Raw genomic sequence first — 16,582 nt, forward strand, 5'->3', positions numbered from 1 at the left:
TTGCATCCGATGATATTGAATCTGCTAATGGCATACTAATGCCACAACGCACACAATACCTTGAAGATAGAAAGAATTGTTAAGAAATGGTACAACTACATTCTTAACACTAGTGGCATAACAATATGGGGGTATAGCAGTAAGCTACACTATACATGGTTCATCCTTTCTATGAATATATACCTTCCTTACTAGTATATTCATATCATGCATCCGATTCTATATATAGCGGATAGTAGCATATCATTTATATCAACCATTATATAGCAAACCACTCTATAGTAACAGTACAGTAATAATATAGTAACCAATATACCAGATAGTAATAGTAGAGTCACTACATAGAATTCACTATATAGTAACAGTAATGTCACAAAAAATATATTGCTATACAGTTACCATATGGTAATAATTTACCATACTGTAATGCCCTATAGTGACAATAGAGTCACCATACAGTAATAACATACCAAATATTATTATTTATAATATACCAAATAGTAACAGTAGAGTCACCCCATAGTAATAATACACCATATAGTAACAGTACAGCCACCATTATATAGTTATATAGTTATATACTTACCTTATATAGTTATACAGTTACCATATGGAAGATGGTATGTGCAGTCCGCCATATTTGTTGTACAAAAATTTTCAAGTTTTTCAGTTGTTTAACCAAGACGTCTTTAACACTTACCAGCACAACAATGTTCGCCAGAAGTCGCACGTTGCTCGCTCAGAGCATACTGCGTGTCTCCAAAAGATCTATTCACCATGTGCCAGTTTTAAACAACGAAAAGCACCATTTGGCCAACGGAATCGAAGGCTTGTACTCAGCTAAAGGGTTCCAGGCAGCTTGGGCCGACTACCAGAAGTTCTTAACCCTTAACTTGACATTGCATACCAACGGAACAGAAAACGAGTTGAAAACCCCGTACCAGATCTTGTTGCACACCGCCAAACAAACCACTGAACAGCACATATTCCACTATGCTTCGCAAGCTCATAACAACCACTTTTTCATGGAGCAGCTTACCGACAAGAGCGAAGCTGCTAAGACCAGACCATCGAGATTGTTGATGGAGAAGTTGTCCTTCCAAGACATCCCTGATGTTGACACATTCAGAGACAGGATGTTGTTGTTGGCTGATTCGTCTTTTGGTCAAGGATGGGTATTCTTGGTTGAACTGGAAGATAAGGCATTGAAAATCATCAGATGCAATAACGATGGTACTCCATACTACTACGGTAAGAATCAGTCTTTGGACTTAAATGGAGGAGTTGACGAAGGTAGTTTTGAATACTTGAACAACTTAAACGAAAGAGCCGCCAAAAAGGAAAGAGATTACTCGTTGCCAATCTTGGCCATCAACTGCTGGGAACATGCCTATATTAATGATTACGGTGTGACAGGAAAGGCCGATTATTTGACAAACGTTTGGGAATGCATCAACTGGGATGTCGTTAACAAAAGAGTGTTCCAGATCTAATATAATGATCTAATCCAAAATAGAATTTTAACCCACCAGTTAAAGTTGTAACATTCATAGACCCTCGGGTCTATTTCTATAATACATGTATATAGTACAAACATCATTACACATAGAAACCATTATCCCTCCCCTAAAGGGTAACCCGACTATACCAATAGTAGTTGATATAAACAAAAAGACTGTAACGACAATAGTGAAAAAAGTCTTATATGTCCTTGAATTCGAGCAACATCAAGTCCTTGACATCAAATTCGTCAATTGTATTCACATTCACTATCAGCTGGTACTTTTCTAGTCTCTCTGCCAATTTTTCACAATCTCTAATTATATCAAATAAGGTCTTATCATTGAACCAGTTAATGGGCAAAGTAGTGATGAACGAAGGCAAAAATTCGCAAATCTTCGATAGATACTTCCATTTTTTTACCAACTCTGTGTATCTTGCCTTTATACTCTGTAATTCCTGATCATCAACTGCTTCGTCTGCTTCGATTTGTTGTTTTTTTGCTTCTGCCAATTGGTCGCTCTTGGTACTCAATTCTTGGTTGATCGAATTCAACTCTTGTAATTTCGGTTTTATATCTGAGGTGAGTAGCAGGGATAACTCGTTGTCCAATTCGGAATATGTTTCGTTTTCTAATCGACGGATTTCGTGTTCTTGAGCTAGTTGGAACTCTAGTCCTTTTTTGCCATCTTTAATTGAGTATAACTCATTGAGATTGTTTAATATGTTCACCTCTGTTGATGTTAAATCTTCTCTGGCCTGGTGTATCGCTCTTATTGTCGGTACTATTGTTTGCATAAAATTATTTAATAGTTGTTCTGTCTTGACTGTTTGGTTGTGGACTCTAAGGAACAGTTCAAGATCCTTAGGCTCCACCAAAGGCAATTCCTTCACGATTTGGTCATATTGTTCCTCGATCTGGCGATCTGGTGCCATTTGCAATTCTTCGAGTTTCGAAAGATAGAGAAGTTCATTGGCTTTCGTGGTCAATTCACGGTAAAGATCAGTGTACTGCAGCTCCAAGGCTGCAACGGTATTGCTTGTCAGAGAGTGGTTCAGCTTCCGGAGCGACGGAATGCCATAGTTGTGTGAGAGTATCGAGGTGCTTGCGAGGATGTCATCGCATAGCTTCAGAAGTTCCTCTGACATAGCAGACACCAACCCAATTATGTTTACTCAGAAATAAGAAGTAACTTCAGTAAATTCTAAATTCTAAATTCTTACAGCCATTTTGATTTTTTTGGCTGCCATAAATTTAGACGCCAATGTAAATAAATAAAACGCGCGAGGAGTCGCTAAGGAAGAAAAGAGAGGAAACAGAAGAATAGTGAAGAGTGAGACATTCAGAGTACTTGTGAGTGTCTTATGTGTTCATGTATTCATGTATTCATAGCATGTATACGAGTGCATTGTTCATTGTTCATTGTTCATTGTTCATTGTTCTACTAAAAGAAATAGTGAATGTTGGAAGTATGAATGTTGAAAGTAGTAACAAATTGCTCAAGTAAGAGAAAGAACTTGTTCTTCCACCGATAGGACTAACGAGTCTCCTCTCATTGTGTCGTTATGTCCTAATCCAAATTCCCACGGTCTCGCTATCTCTCTCTCACTTTCTCACTCTCTCACTAACGACTGTGGTTCTTACTCCCATCAAGCCAGAAAAAAGATACTCGCTTTACTGCGTACTCCTCACTTTGCTGTGTACTCCTGGCACTGGCACTACTGGCACTGGCAATACTGGCACTGGCACTACTGTGTGCATGTTCTACTGAGAGTTCATGGTGAGAATGAGTGTGAGCGTGGGAGTGAGAGTGAGAATGAGAGTGAGGGAGACCACAGGAAATTTGGTTGTCTGGTGGAAGAATATTATTTAGTGAGGTTTGATTCTTTGTACAGATATTTCATTTATTGAATATATTAATAGTATTAATATTGCCTTTTTACGTTTTGTGGATTCTTACGTACATCAACTGGATTGGTATATAATCATATATACATAAGATATTATATATTATATATGATATATGATATATTAAATATTTATATTTAATTCCCTCACTTAATCCTCATCCACCAATCCATAATACAACTTATGTCCGATATAACACTCCTCAAAAATAAGCTTCTCTTGGTGGCTTCCAGTGGCGCCTTCGCCAACTTCTCGCCAGAGCAAGTCAAGGAATACAACGACGAGCTCGAACACTTCCTTCTCGTCAGCACAGACTCCCTCGACTCAATTGAGTTGTTCAACTTGTACGAATTGGAATTTTACCTTGCATTGATCTCCAAAAATGACATAAAGGCAAAGTCGGTTCTTGACCGCTTACTAGACCAGTTCGGCTCCAACAAGAAGTCCCAAAGAATAAAGCTCTTGCAATCACTCTTCTTGGAAGCTACGGGCGAACGTGATCAGGCCACAAAGCTCTTGGAGAAGAATCCAGATGAAATGCTCTTGTCCAGAAGGTTGACAACTTTTAGCAGAAACAACGACGATGAAAAAGACAATGAAGATTACATCTATAACTTGATATTTTACTTAGACTTGCAGCCGTCAGACTTGGTCACATGGGCTGAGTTGGGAGATGAATACTCCAAGATCGGCCACTATGACAAAGCAATCTTCAGTTTTAAGGAAATTTTATTGCAGGATCCATACGCATATCCTGTGTTCTACAAAGTAGCATTGAATTACTACTACAATTTCCTACAAGAGGAAAAGAACTTAAAGACTGAAAGAAAGGATAAGTTGGTGGAGTTATCTGAGTTATTGATAAATGCCAGAGATAATGCATTGAGATGTATCGAGATCTGTGATGTTTATGCAAAGAGCTGGTTGTTAATATATATCATCTCCACCCACAAATTCAACGAGAAATTGAGCAAGCTTGATTCAGTGAAGGAGATCAAGGATTATTTGGTGACCAACGAGAGGTTAAGAAAGCTCAGTGAAATCAAGATAAGTGAGCTCATTCCAGAGGATGAAAGGGCGAACGTATTGGCACAGTTGCAGTTAAAATAGAAGTTGTTTAGTGGCCTTTAATTCTCATTTTACGACTGGAGAGGATCTACAAACATCTCAGATGCATTCGTCTCTGTGATGGAGTATCATCGTGACAATCTCTTTATAGAACTTGTATATTCAATCGGATCCTCTCTGAGACGTCAAAACTTGCAATTGGAGTGAACAAGATCACATCCTTTCTTATGGATTACTAGTTAATGGTATGGAATCATGAACGAAGACTACCGTTTCTTTTGAATATATGAATGCTAATAGTTTATTCTTATATGGACCTCTAGCATATTTAGTTACATGCGATTACCTTCAACTTATCTGTAGTAATCTCCGAACTATCGTTTACCGAGAAATGACGAATTGACATTACTGTTACTTTTTTGCACCTGTGCTACAATAGCCCTTTGTAGCACAATCACAATTAGGAGAACACGATGATGTGGTTGAACACTTGCATTCCGTACAAGCACAACCCATTGGCTCACTCCAATCGACATATTTACGAATTGACTGGTTCATTCCTATAAAAATGCAGACAATATGCTATGGTATAAATGCTATGGTATTTCTCCGTGAACTTTATAATAAAATATGCTCTTATAATATACAGACAAAATTATTAGACTCTTGCTCGTCTGCATCATTCCAAGCAGGCAATCAGGGAACCTTCCACCTTTTATAGTCGCCAGATTAACACACATTGATCACAGATAAGCCTATCTACTGGATCAGTAGACTGCAGACACTGAAATTTCTTTCAGCCCATGTTTTAGAAAAATAATGTGGAGCAAGTAGTGAGTGACTTTTATGTGTGCCTATCATTTGTAAATATCCACGTAAATATGGTGCTTTCTATTAAGAGAGTTCAAGTTGAAGAAATTGGGTTCTCTCTCTACAGCATTTATATTAAATTACATTTCACATTTTGCTATTTTTTCTTATATTCATAATGCCTTCTTGCAGGCAGAAACATTAAATAAACATAAATAAACATAATCCAGTAACATGAGTCGTTAAATAGATAGCAGTTAGATGGATAACAAGGGATCTTGTTGTGGGAAAATCGAATTATGCAACCAATTCATTCAACCAATTTCACATAATTGGACTCTCCAGCATCACCAAAGTAACCGATTTACTTCTTAGTACCACAGGTACAGGTGGAGGCAGAAGAGCATTTGCAGTCAGCTCCGCAGTCGCAGCCCTTGACATCACTGTGGTCGACGATTTGTAAAGTGTAAGCAGACATTGTAATTAAATTTATAAGTTATCAGGTAAGAATAGAAAGTTGTTCTTGATGTGATATTGAAAGATGTCCAAATGAATCGATGAAATCACGGCACTGCTTGTCCTTTTATACCACGACCGCTGCCTGCGGACATTTCGCTGTGTGCAGGTGTGAGCGGTTTCTGCCTCAACGAGTCATTCCCCCCGCCAAATGGCAAAAGGGCCGCTAGTCGGACATTAATCAGTCGCATCATACTCTAGTAAGACGTTGTTTTTTCTTGGAGGTAACGCTCACAACATCGACCCTTTTCCGTGACTCTGGCTAGTTGCAATGACGACATAGCAATTCCTGGTGCCGTTCCTCTTACTAATACAACTTTAACCTGATATGACGCAATGCCATGGCACTTCACCTCGCCCAGCCAATAGCAACGTAGTCCTGGTCTTTGTTCCAGGTGCAAGGTTTGGAACCGACAATTTCCCAAACTGGTGATTTGTGCGTGAGATTCGCTGCGTGTGGATGCATTTTAAGATTAAGGTTCCAAATTTGCAACTTGCAGCTTATTTACGACTTAACCTACACTTTTTGCAATGATAGATAGCGGTCGATGGAACGGTGGATCTGGGAAAACTGTGGGTATCTGGCTCTTATCAGTGTGTAGGGTGATCGTAGATCGTGTATTCCAGGCGAGAAAGGAGATCGTTCGGATTTATTTTGCAATTTGCAGCTTAATTACGACCTAACCAACACTATGGCCCAAATGATGACCCATTGTATTCCCAATCTCTTGGGCCACACTATTTCATTATCCCTAGGCAACACCAATATTGGAGAGGACATGTGGTCTAGTGGAGGGGAAGTCGGCACCGGAGACGGATGGCGTTGGTCACACCATGTCAACACTAATTGATCTGACGGATATGCATAGTCTGATTTTTTGATAACATTCCGCGGGTTGCCACGGCTGTTGTCCAGCATTTCCTTTATTGTTACAAGGAAAAGAGCCGTTCCGTGTGCTTCCAAGTATTTGTTGATAAGAAAAAGTTCTTGCAGCTACGAATCCGTCGAAATATAAGGTATCAACGGATATCCACAATTCTACAGAAAAAGTGTGTGGGGGTCCTCCCCCTATCTAATGACTATTAATGTATTAATACTAATCTATATATACAAGATTATTATGCAAGAAATATTCCACAAAATACTAAATATACTAACATAGAATGGGCGAATCAATAGAGAATCAGTTCATACTTTGTAGGGTGAGCTTAGCGTGGATGGAATGGAATGGAAACATTGTAGTAACAACTCAAAGAGATAAAAACAAACAAACAAACACTTTGTGTATCAACAATTCAAACTTATACTTCAGTTAATGGGGCTTGAGGAAATGCATGCACTTAGAATTCTCCTTTGTAGTTCAAATCGTCACTCTCCAAGATATCGTCCAAGATACCGGCAGATGCAGCAACCAAACCTAAGAATGGTCTGGATGGGTCCAATACCTTAGACAAGTACTCTGGGTGATATTGAGTACCACAGAAGAATTTGTGGTCCTTCAACTCGATGATTTCCATTCTCTTTTCAGTCTCATCCTTACCAATAAACTTTAAGCCCTTGGCCTCGATCTGGTCAATTAATTTAGGGTTAACCTCATATCTGTGTCTGTGTCTTTCGTACACAGAGTCGGAGCCACCGTATAATTGTCTCAACTTAGACCACTCGGAGTTCTCAACAAACTTAGTAGAGTGGATACCCAATCTCATGGTACCTCCCAACTTGACCTGATCCACATCTGGCATGTAGACAACGGCAGCAGTATCCTCGGAGGCTTCTGGGTCAAATTCCATAGATGTGGATCCCTGGATTCCAATAACGTTTCTTACGATCTCTATAACGGCGATCTGTAACCCCAAACAAACACCCAAGTATGGGATGTCGTTCTCTCTTGCGTACTTAGCAGCAGCAATCATACCTTCGATACCACGAGAACCAAATCCACCAGGAACCAAGATACCATCAGCCTGGCAAACATGGTGCCATGCCTTGTGGAAAACAGACAAGTTGGTCTTCTTGGTGTCTTCTTCCAAATCAGTAGACTCAACCCACTCTATCTTCAATCTTCTGTGACATCTCATTGAAGAGTGCTCTAAAGACTTGATGACAGATAAGTAGGAGTCCTTCAAATGGGTATACTTACCAACCAAGGCAATGGTGACAGTTTCGAAGGACTTGTCAGCACTGCTGGTCAAGTTTCTCCACTTGGTCAATAATTTCTCACCCTTGTCTAAAGCAGCCTGTGGAATGTCGTGAATGGCCAATTTCTTGGTCAAGTACTTCATCATTCTTTGTTCTTTCAATAACAAAGGAACGTGGTAGGTTGAGTTGACGTCGTGAACGGCAATGACCTGTTCTGGGCCAACATGACAGAACATACCGATCTTTTCGATAGTAGCGACCTCCAATTCTTCCTGACATCTACAAGCGATCATATCTGGAGTCAAACCTAAGGATCTCAAGTCCTTGATAGCAGCTTGAGTTGGCTTGGTCTTCTGTTCACCATGGATCACAGGAACCAAGGAGACGTGGATCAAGGCAAAGTTGTCGGTTCCGACACGGAATTGAAACTGTCTCAAGGCCTCAACGAAAGGAGCAGATTCAATGTCACCGACTGTACCACCTAATTCGATAATACAGATCTCTGGCTCTAAACCAGTGTCATCGACAGGGATCTTTGCGACACGCTCGATCCACTCTTGAATGGCCGTGGTGATGTGGGGAACAACCTGGACGGTTTTACCCAAGTAATCACCCTTTCTTTCTCTCTCGATGACATGGGAGTAGATTTTACCAGTGGTGATGTTGTGGTTTCTTGTTAAGGTGATGTTCAAGTATCTCTCGTAATTACCCAAATCCAAGTCGACCTCACCACCGTCGTTCAACACGAAACACTCACCGTGCTCCAAAGGAGACATGGTACCAGCGTCAATGTTCATGTATGGATCGATCTTGATCGAGGTGACTCTCAACCCCAAGGTCTTGAACAAGAGACCGGTGGAGGATGCCAAAACACCCTTACCGATACCGGAGATGACACCACCGGAAACAACAACGTACTTCATGATAACTGCGAGTTAGGGAGCTCAAAAGAGACAATACAGGGCTTTTTATGTGAATAGGCACCAAACAACAACGAGCGACACGTGAATGTCCGAAACGATGGATGGTAGCAGAATACGGGGATTTCTTGAATACGAGCGGCCAGGCGGACTAGGGAGCTCAAGGGGAAGATGCAAACACGAGAGTGGTAGAGATATGCCCTCTTAAATGTTATATTTAAGCGGGAAGAAAGAAGAACCAAGAGACGCTCATCTTAAAATTTTACAACCACCAGATTTTTTATAGAGGCGATGAACCGAGCAAACTGAGAATTGAGAGTCTGAGAAGAGAGAAGAGAGAAGAGCCAGAAAAAAAAAAGTATGAGAAAGAGAAGAGTGAGAGAAGACGTCGCGCGTTGGAAGAGGTGTAGACTTCCGAAAGGGGTAGGAAGGGGGAGATTGAGATGGTAGAGAGGTGTGTAAGTGATGTGTATGATGAGTGATGTGTGTGTGGAAGTTTCTATGGTTGTTGTGTTATATGTATTTTATATGTGTTTATATGGTTGATATGTTTATATGTTTGTATGTAGTATGTTATATGCTATGTGTTTATGTAGTATGTTATATGCTATATGTTTATATGTTATATGTTTATATGCTATATGTTTATATGCTATATGTTTATATGCTTTATGCTTATATGTAGTATGTTATATGTTATATGCTTTATGTATATGCTTTATGCTATATGTTTATATGCTTTATGTTATATATTTATATACTATCTGTAGTACATTGAATTAGTAGTACTACTTACTGTGTGTGATGTTCCTTTACGCTGAGGAACGGTCTCTATTTGGTGGTTACCATGAGAGAATGTATAGAAATGATGTATCTGGTAAGAGTTCCATATGGCATAGGAGTGTATATAGGGAATACTATAGGAGAAAGTATAGAAATATCTATGCTGTATATATGTAAGTGTATCGAAAGATATGTTTACCGGTGTACCTGCTTACCTATAGCACTATTTTGCAATGTCCATGCTAGATCGTACATTAAACACGGATATTCTACCGGGTATACAAGGAGGCTTGGGAGCCACTTGAACGGCAGTTTATACGAGAAATCACGGTATCAATGGAAAATTGTTGCAACATCGTATAACAAGAATTACGGAAATATTTTCATGCTCAATGCTTGGAATGGCACATAACGGAACAACCCAGAGAAAATATTTGTTGCAATAATAAAACATTGACGAAATGGAGCGTATTACTATTGGTATATATTGGTGTGCTATGAACATAAGAGATGAAAAGAGATGAAAACAGATTTGTCCCTATTATACGAAAGAGACTACACTTTCTCTCACTACATTCTGGAAATCTTGCTACAAACGGCAACGATCTGGAAATCTTGTGGTGAGGAGATTCTTCGCATGGGAAGGTTTAAGTGTCTTCTACGATACGATTCTGTCACGTGATGAGATTTGATAGGGAGCAAGCGGTTTTCACAGCCATTTCCTAACAGTTCATGGGAGGAGGAGGAATTTTGTTGCAAAAGTAATATCTCCCAAAACACCTTATAATAGGCAATCTAGAAGTTATTGAAGAGGAAATGGGAATATTTTCATAATGTCGAAGGCCCGACAATTCTTGATTGAATGACATAGTTGAACATTGAACTTCAAGTACCATAGTTCGAATACCTTTCCAGCAACAACGGAGGGAATAGTTGCTAAATAAGCACCGAAGTAACAAGCTAGAAAATGCTAGAACTGTAGTCTCCTTAACTTGAATTGTTAATTGTCTTCTAGCGACAAAAAAGGGTTTTTGCAAAATATACCAAAATTGGCGTAGAATGCTAATTAAAAGGTAAAGTTGTAAAAGTATTAGCAGTTCCACCAATAACAAGTAACTGTTGTATTATAATTAAAAGATTTCTTTACTAAAATGAAAATTTTATTCTACAATTTCCCATGTACGCTGAACTATACGCCTCTTATGAATTGGATCAAACACATTCATAGTGGTACCATGTTGAGCGAGTCTCGTGGACTTTTGTTCTTATTTGCCCTCCTCTAACAGCGACGGAAGAAGTACTCTGTTTCCAAATCTAAATGATTGCAAGACAGAGCATTGGGCAGGGTTCTTTCCTACAATCTGACAGTATTGAAATTCAAAATTCTTATAATCAAAAGTTTCAGCTATCCAACCGAAATCCAATGCAATAATGTGTCATTAAATATATAGTTACACCTTAGTGGAATTATACTATCTTAACTCCTCCGATCTCGCCTTCTTCTGTCATTAACAACTGTGCTTTTCCTTGCTTGATTAGCACTTCCTTCAAGACTTTGATCAACAATGCCTCATCTAGGTTTCTCAAGGACTCTGGCACTCCGCTATCCTCAGACTTAGTCAATTCGTAAAGGGTTAAAACCGTCCCCAATTGACCTGACTTGTCTACAAAATCGTATAATAACTGAGCCCACTCCACAATTGTCCTCCAGTAGATATATATCCCAAGATCTGGTTTCTTGGGGTTTATGTACTCTGCTTTGTTAAGTTTATGTATGAGGTGGTTGAAGATTGAAGTTTGCAAATCACTATTTACTGTTCTATTTATTGTTTTGTTTTGAAACAAAGAAGGTAATGACTCTAGATTGACATCCAATTGTGATACCTTTGGCGTGCCATGCAATGTCATAGATGTTATCTTGTAGTATTCACAGTACTGTAATACGATTTGACTCCATGAGTCTAGCTGATTCGATAGAATTGTCGCATTTGGCTGTTTAGTATACAATGGAGGAAACGAATGGATCTTTGGAAATGTGAACTCCGTCGTCATTGCAATGCTATTATAATAATGTTTCTATCAAGAATTAAATGTGGCAAGAACTTGATTGTAACTACTACGTTCACTATCATTAACTATGTGTGTTGAGAAGAACGGATTAAATCTGATATTTGAGTCACGTGATATAATAACTACGATACTGTGGGTATAACCTCTCTGATTGATATTCTCTAGAGTTTGAATTAACCCACTGATTAGTTCAGATGTACAGATTGATTTCAACCTCTACTTATCAGACATATTCAAATAGTAAAAACGAAATAACATGTATTTTATCACTGTGCTATTATATCTATGCTATCCAAATGCTATTAAGTTGTCCTTGTTATCATTACGACAACGTTTTACACTTGTTCATCCGATATTTTAAATACGTTTATTTTGTGGATTAATTTTTATAAACAAGTAATGTGACAACGTTACAAAAATCAATTTAAGCCTCAGCCATGTCTCTCAAACGACGGATGGTCGATCTGACAGTGGCAGCAGCAGCAGTGGAAACAGTGTAAGCACCACCAGCGACGGTCTTACGACAAGACTTACAGTTCCAGATACCAGCGGCACCTCTTTGAACGGTTCTCTTACCGCAGAAAGAACAATCGTATTTAGCGTGTTGTTGGACTTCCAACTTCTTGGTTTGTCTTCTCAAAGAAGAACCGTATCTGACACCAAATTTACCGGTAATACCAACCTTCTTAGTTCTCTTAGTCCTATTAATATGTTAGTAATTATTCGAGATTATCTCTCAAGGTATTTCATGTAGAAAACACCTTATTGGCTATATATCAAGATGATGAAGTATTTATATAAGATTTGAACGTTTTTGACAGCATTACATGAATTTGGAAACTCTTCTTATTACGACTTGATTCTTCTAAAATATGACTGGGAGTGTCGTCCCTGGGAAATATTAATCATTATGATTGGGTAAATTTTCAACAAGGCTATTCAATCTTTCAAAACTAGTGGGAACTCTACTTGCCGACACAAGTAGTTTTATGGCATCAACTCTACTGATTCTCTAGGTAGTTCAACATCATAACTAATTCATTAATTCGATCATTTTTTCAGTTTGATTCCTTGACACTTCTATATCCACTTAAATTCTACGTTTGTTCAAAAATTTTTCAGTGTTGTCGACTAGCACGACACAGTGCTTAACTTTTCTTCATAACCTTCTTTCCAACTCTCGTTCGTTCTCTCTCATTGTAATACTACACATCCAGATCCTCTTCCACTATCGTTGCAACATACATTTTGCTATAATTGTTCTATGGTAAGGAAACCTCTATTGAAGAAAAACGTCTACTGATAAATTTTCCTTTTTTCACTCACTGCTTGCTGTGAGGAGGATGAGGAAAACTATGATAGTGAGAAATGGCTAACTATGAGAGTGAAGTGTGTGCAGGAAGATTCTACTCTTATGTATAGAGCAGTGAGTATAGTCCACAGTTAAGAGTGAGAGTAGTAGAGAAAAATTTTCGAGAATGAGACATGCATGAAAAAAAGTAGATGCTGTACGAAGGAATGAATTAATCACGTGATATTATAGGATCAATAGGGTATAAGCCCTAATATAAAGACGGAAATAGTACTTGGTGAACATTTTGCAATCATTCGTGGGGTAAGTGCATAAAAATGGCTGTGAAAACGAGATCCATGTTTATACCTATTAGCTTTATATTAATGTACCATAATGGGAGAAGTCTCAGGCTAGGTTCATTATTCTGTTATGTAAGAAGATTAATGAATTGGATATTGGATAAATTTTGCTCTTTCCATAAGCTACAAATAAGAAACAGGTACTTTGCTGCTTATTAATTCATATATATATCTATAGAACTAATAGAAAGGAAAATTTTAGGCAATGCCTATGAAATTAGGGAAGATAAAATCAAGCCGGTGGATTACGAGGAAATAAATCGACCTGATCCATATCGATGTCTTCGTCTTCATTGAGAACGGGGATGTTTTGGTCCCCATTTGGGAAAACGGCTGGCTGTGCAATTTGGGGTGCATTTTGAGGGTTTGCGGGTCGAATAGGTATCGGCTGCGCTTGCTGTTGCTGTTGTTGTTGACGCTCGAGAATACGACGTTGATGCCTGTTTCTGATAAGTCCCATGAAGTATTCACGCATTTCTTCTGGAGTCATATTGCCGTCATTGAGCTCTCTAAAGATTTCTCTATTTATATCGGCCATTTCAGGATTGGGGGCCTCTGCATTGTTTTGTGGAAGTAAGCCCAAACCACGCCTGACCCATATATTCATCTCTTCTTCGTCCATGTCGATGTCTGCATTGAAAAGTCTTCTACGTCTTTCGAGGAAGAGAGCCTGTATCTCGCCCTGGTCAATCTGGTATGCTCTTTCCTCCATTACTTGATTGAGATAGTTCCTTAACTGGTTTACTCCATGTCCGGAAAACACACAGAACTGAGCTTTCTGAACCTCGTTAAAGTCTGGTGGTGGATCACGGCAATACTGTGTGATTTCGCGCCTAAGGAATGATGAAATCCCGGTCAAGGAGAGATGTGTGAGCTTTGGACAACTCTTCAAAAGGAGATAGATTGGGCCGATAGTGAGATTCGTACAATACGATAAATGCACCCTTTCCAAGCAGTCTTGTTCACCACGACGTCTCACGAGTTCAAGGATTCCACTGTCTGTAATGAGATTACACTTAACTAAACCTATTCTTCTGAGCTTTGGCAAGTTTGCTAGTTCTACTAGCGTCCAGTCTGTTAATTGAGAACAGCAAGCCAAATCAATGTACTGTATTCTGTGACATGCTCTGACTAAGGATGCAACTCCGAAGTCTGTTATAAGCCCACAATGGCCTAAATGGATGTAGTGCAAGCTTCGTCCCAATAGACTAAGTGCTCTCAATGATGCGTCTGTTATTTGCATACACTTCGATAAGACCACATTTCTGAGTCTAGGTGCACACAACACTAGTTTCTCTACGAGTTTATCCGTTATCGCATTGCAACCAGTTATATCTATGATACGGAGCTTCTCCAAGTAGAATCCGTCTGGAAGAAGCTCGAATAGCTTATCCGTAATACCTGCTGCATTGCTTATTCTGAACTCCCTGAGTTGGGATAAATCCAAAAAGATCTTCTTAAGGTACATGTCAGTGACATTTGGGCAGTTGTGCAAGTCTATCTCTACAAGAGACTTGCAGTTCTCGTACATGGTTCTAATGCTTTCATCAGTGATGTTGTTGCTGTTGTTAAATTTAACTCTTTTCAACATTGGACACAGTTGTAATAAATGAAGTATGGCGCTCTCCAGCACATTTCCACACCCAGGAGCATATAAACCCTGCAAGCGGACACAGTTCTGTGCCAACGCCAAAATAATGTCATCATGTATATCTGTAACTCCTGTCAAATCAATGGATTGGAGCTTCTCACAATTTTGAAGGACTTGTGTTATAGGTTCCCTCGTGAGCTTCGTACAATTTACTAGCGTGAGTCTCTCCAACTTAGGACATCCCACGAATAACGAAAGCAAGCCGTCATCAACGAGCTTGGTCATGAACAGGAGGTTGAGTCTTTTAATGAACTGGCGATAGTCCCAATAGGTTTTATTCTTGGGTAACAGCATGATTTCCTTGATTTTTTTGAACAGAGAATCATTCTGCATGTTTGGTCGGAACCATAGTATTTCAACGATGAGGTCTGCAAACTCTTTACACACTGTGAGTAGAAAGAATAAGTCTTTGCGATCTAAATGGTGGAAGACTTGTAGTAAGACTTCTGTCGGCAAACGCAAGAGGGAGGACTTATCCACTGGAATATCACTAAATGGGTGGTTATTGGCTGCTTCCAGAAGTCGTCTGTTTGTTATTATAGATTTACTCAATTCACGGAAGTCGTTATACTCAATGTCCATAAGGAATTCTGAATCACGATGACGATGGTGGGGATGATTCAACGCATCTGAAGAGTTATTGCTGTGATTGTGAATGGACTTGGCATTACTGTTAGTATTATCGCGTGTGATCTTTTGGATGGTAGTTGGGGCACGAATTGAGTTGGCTGTAGAGCCGTTAGAGTCGTCTTCAAGGGAGTTGGGCGAACTCATGATGATATGTAGAAAGGCTGGGGTTATTAATGGAATATGTGTGTGGAAGGGATTTGTAAATTAAGTGGTGGTTAGGAGAACTTCGGGAAAGGCACGGATGTATAACTAATGGATGTGAACAAGTTTGAATACTTATTAAGACGTGAAGAAAGATGTAGAAATTATCGGTTCTGTGTTGGTCTTACTTCTTCCGTAATTTATATATGCTGTCTGCGCCTTGAGATAAGAAAACTGTTGAAACAAGTATTATTCAGCAGTATCAACCAAATGAAAGACACTATTATAAAACGAAAAGGCGGTATTTCTCAAAATTGCTCTGCTTATTAACGTAGTCAATATGAATATTCGTCTAAACGGGGATTTCAATACAATACAATACAATACAATGCAACACACACTTCAACTGTCGACGATTAACGATAGAAGCCTGCTCTCGTTCGGTTAACCCTGGATCTTCTTCTGCGTTAGAAAACAAGCACCTGTGATCGCTTTCCTGTCCTTTCGAATTCACTCCGTGGCGCTTCTAGTTCGAGAGTATAGCGCTTTGTGTATCGACACTTAAGCGCTCCTCCTCCACAAAGTGGTACAAGACGATCCGGACAACAACGTCACTGAATCCTGTTTAACTCTAGCACGCGCTGCGCTCGTTGGCTGAATCAAATTTTAAACTATACTGGTCCCACCTTCTAAGATGTGGTACCTGACTGAGCGTGGCTACCGAATGTTTTACTCCACAATCACTGTGTTGCCTGATCATCAACCGCTATACTGTTTTTAACATTTCACGC

At 39.3% G+C, this 16,582-nt stretch overlaps 6 protein-coding genes across 6 annotated transcripts; 2 read left to right on the forward strand and 4 right to left on the reverse strand. All coding sequences in view use genetic code 12, as the record gives it.

Moving 5' to 3' along the window:
- Positions 1-710: 710 nt before the first annotated feature.
- On the forward strand, positions 711-1,493 carry RJT20DRAFT_1573 (mitochondrial 37S ribosomal protein mS42; the record flags this gene model as incomplete). The annotated part of the gene is made up of 1 exon (XM_064919147.1): positions 711-1,493. The coding sequence occupies one exon, from the start codon at positions 711-713 to the stop codon at positions 1,491-1,493; it is 783 nt and encodes a 260-aa protein (XP_064775064.1).
- Positions 1,494-1,597: 104 nt separating this feature from the next.
- RJT20DRAFT_36328 (uncharacterized protein) lies at positions 1,598-2,694 on the reverse strand. The gene has a single exon (XM_064919842.1). The coding sequence runs from the start codon at positions 2,647-2,649 to the stop codon at positions 1,702-1,704; it is 948 nt and encodes a 315-aa protein (XP_064775065.1). The 5' UTR covers positions 2,650-2,694; the 3' UTR covers positions 1,598-1,701.
- A 705-nt stretch (positions 2,695-3,399) lies between these two features.
- RJT20DRAFT_127107 (uncharacterized protein) lies at positions 3,400-4,915 on the forward strand. Its single transcript, XM_064916919.1, has one exon. It carries the CDS (start codon positions 3,593-3,595, stop codon positions 4,517-4,519), a length of 927 nt encoding a protein of 308 aa, XP_064775066.1. The 5' UTR covers positions 3,400-3,592; the 3' UTR covers positions 4,520-4,915.
- A 1,954-nt stretch (positions 4,916-6,869) lies between these two features.
- Positions 6,870-9,142, reverse strand: URA7 (CTP synthase). Its single transcript, XM_064919843.1, has one exon. The coding sequence runs from the start codon at positions 8,864-8,866 to the stop codon at positions 7,145-7,147; it is 1,722 nt and encodes a 573-aa protein (XP_064775067.1). The 5' UTR covers positions 8,867-9,142; the 3' UTR covers positions 6,870-7,144.
- Positions 9,143-10,827: 1,685 nt separating this feature from the next.
- RJT20DRAFT_36351 (ESCRT-II subunit protein) lies at positions 10,828-11,783 on the reverse strand. The gene has a single exon (XM_064919844.1). It carries the CDS (start codon positions 11,696-11,698, stop codon positions 11,114-11,116), a length of 585 nt encoding a protein of 194 aa, XP_064775068.1. The 5' UTR covers positions 11,699-11,783; the 3' UTR covers positions 10,828-11,113.
- A 357-nt stretch (positions 11,784-12,140) lies between these two features.
- Positions 12,141-15,794, reverse strand: RJT20DRAFT_1578 (protein required for glucose repression and for glucose and cation transport; the record flags this gene model as incomplete). Its single annotated transcript, XM_064919157.1, has 2 exons — positions 12,141-12,410; positions 13,635-15,794. 2 exons carry the CDS (start codon positions 15,792-15,794, stop codon positions 12,141-12,143), a joined length of 2,430 nt encoding a protein of 809 aa, XP_064775069.1.
- Between the last annotated feature and the right edge of the window lie 788 nt (positions 15,795-16,582).

Source organism: Scheffersomyces xylosifermentans (assembly GCF_036884685.1).
Source record: "Scheffersomyces xylosifermentans strain CBS 12540 chromosome Unknown RJT20scaffold_3, whole genome shotgun sequence".
In the NCBI taxonomy this organism is placed as follows: domain Eukaryota; kingdom Fungi; phylum Ascomycota; class Pichiomycetes; order Serinales; family Debaryomycetaceae; genus Scheffersomyces; species Scheffersomyces xylosifermentans.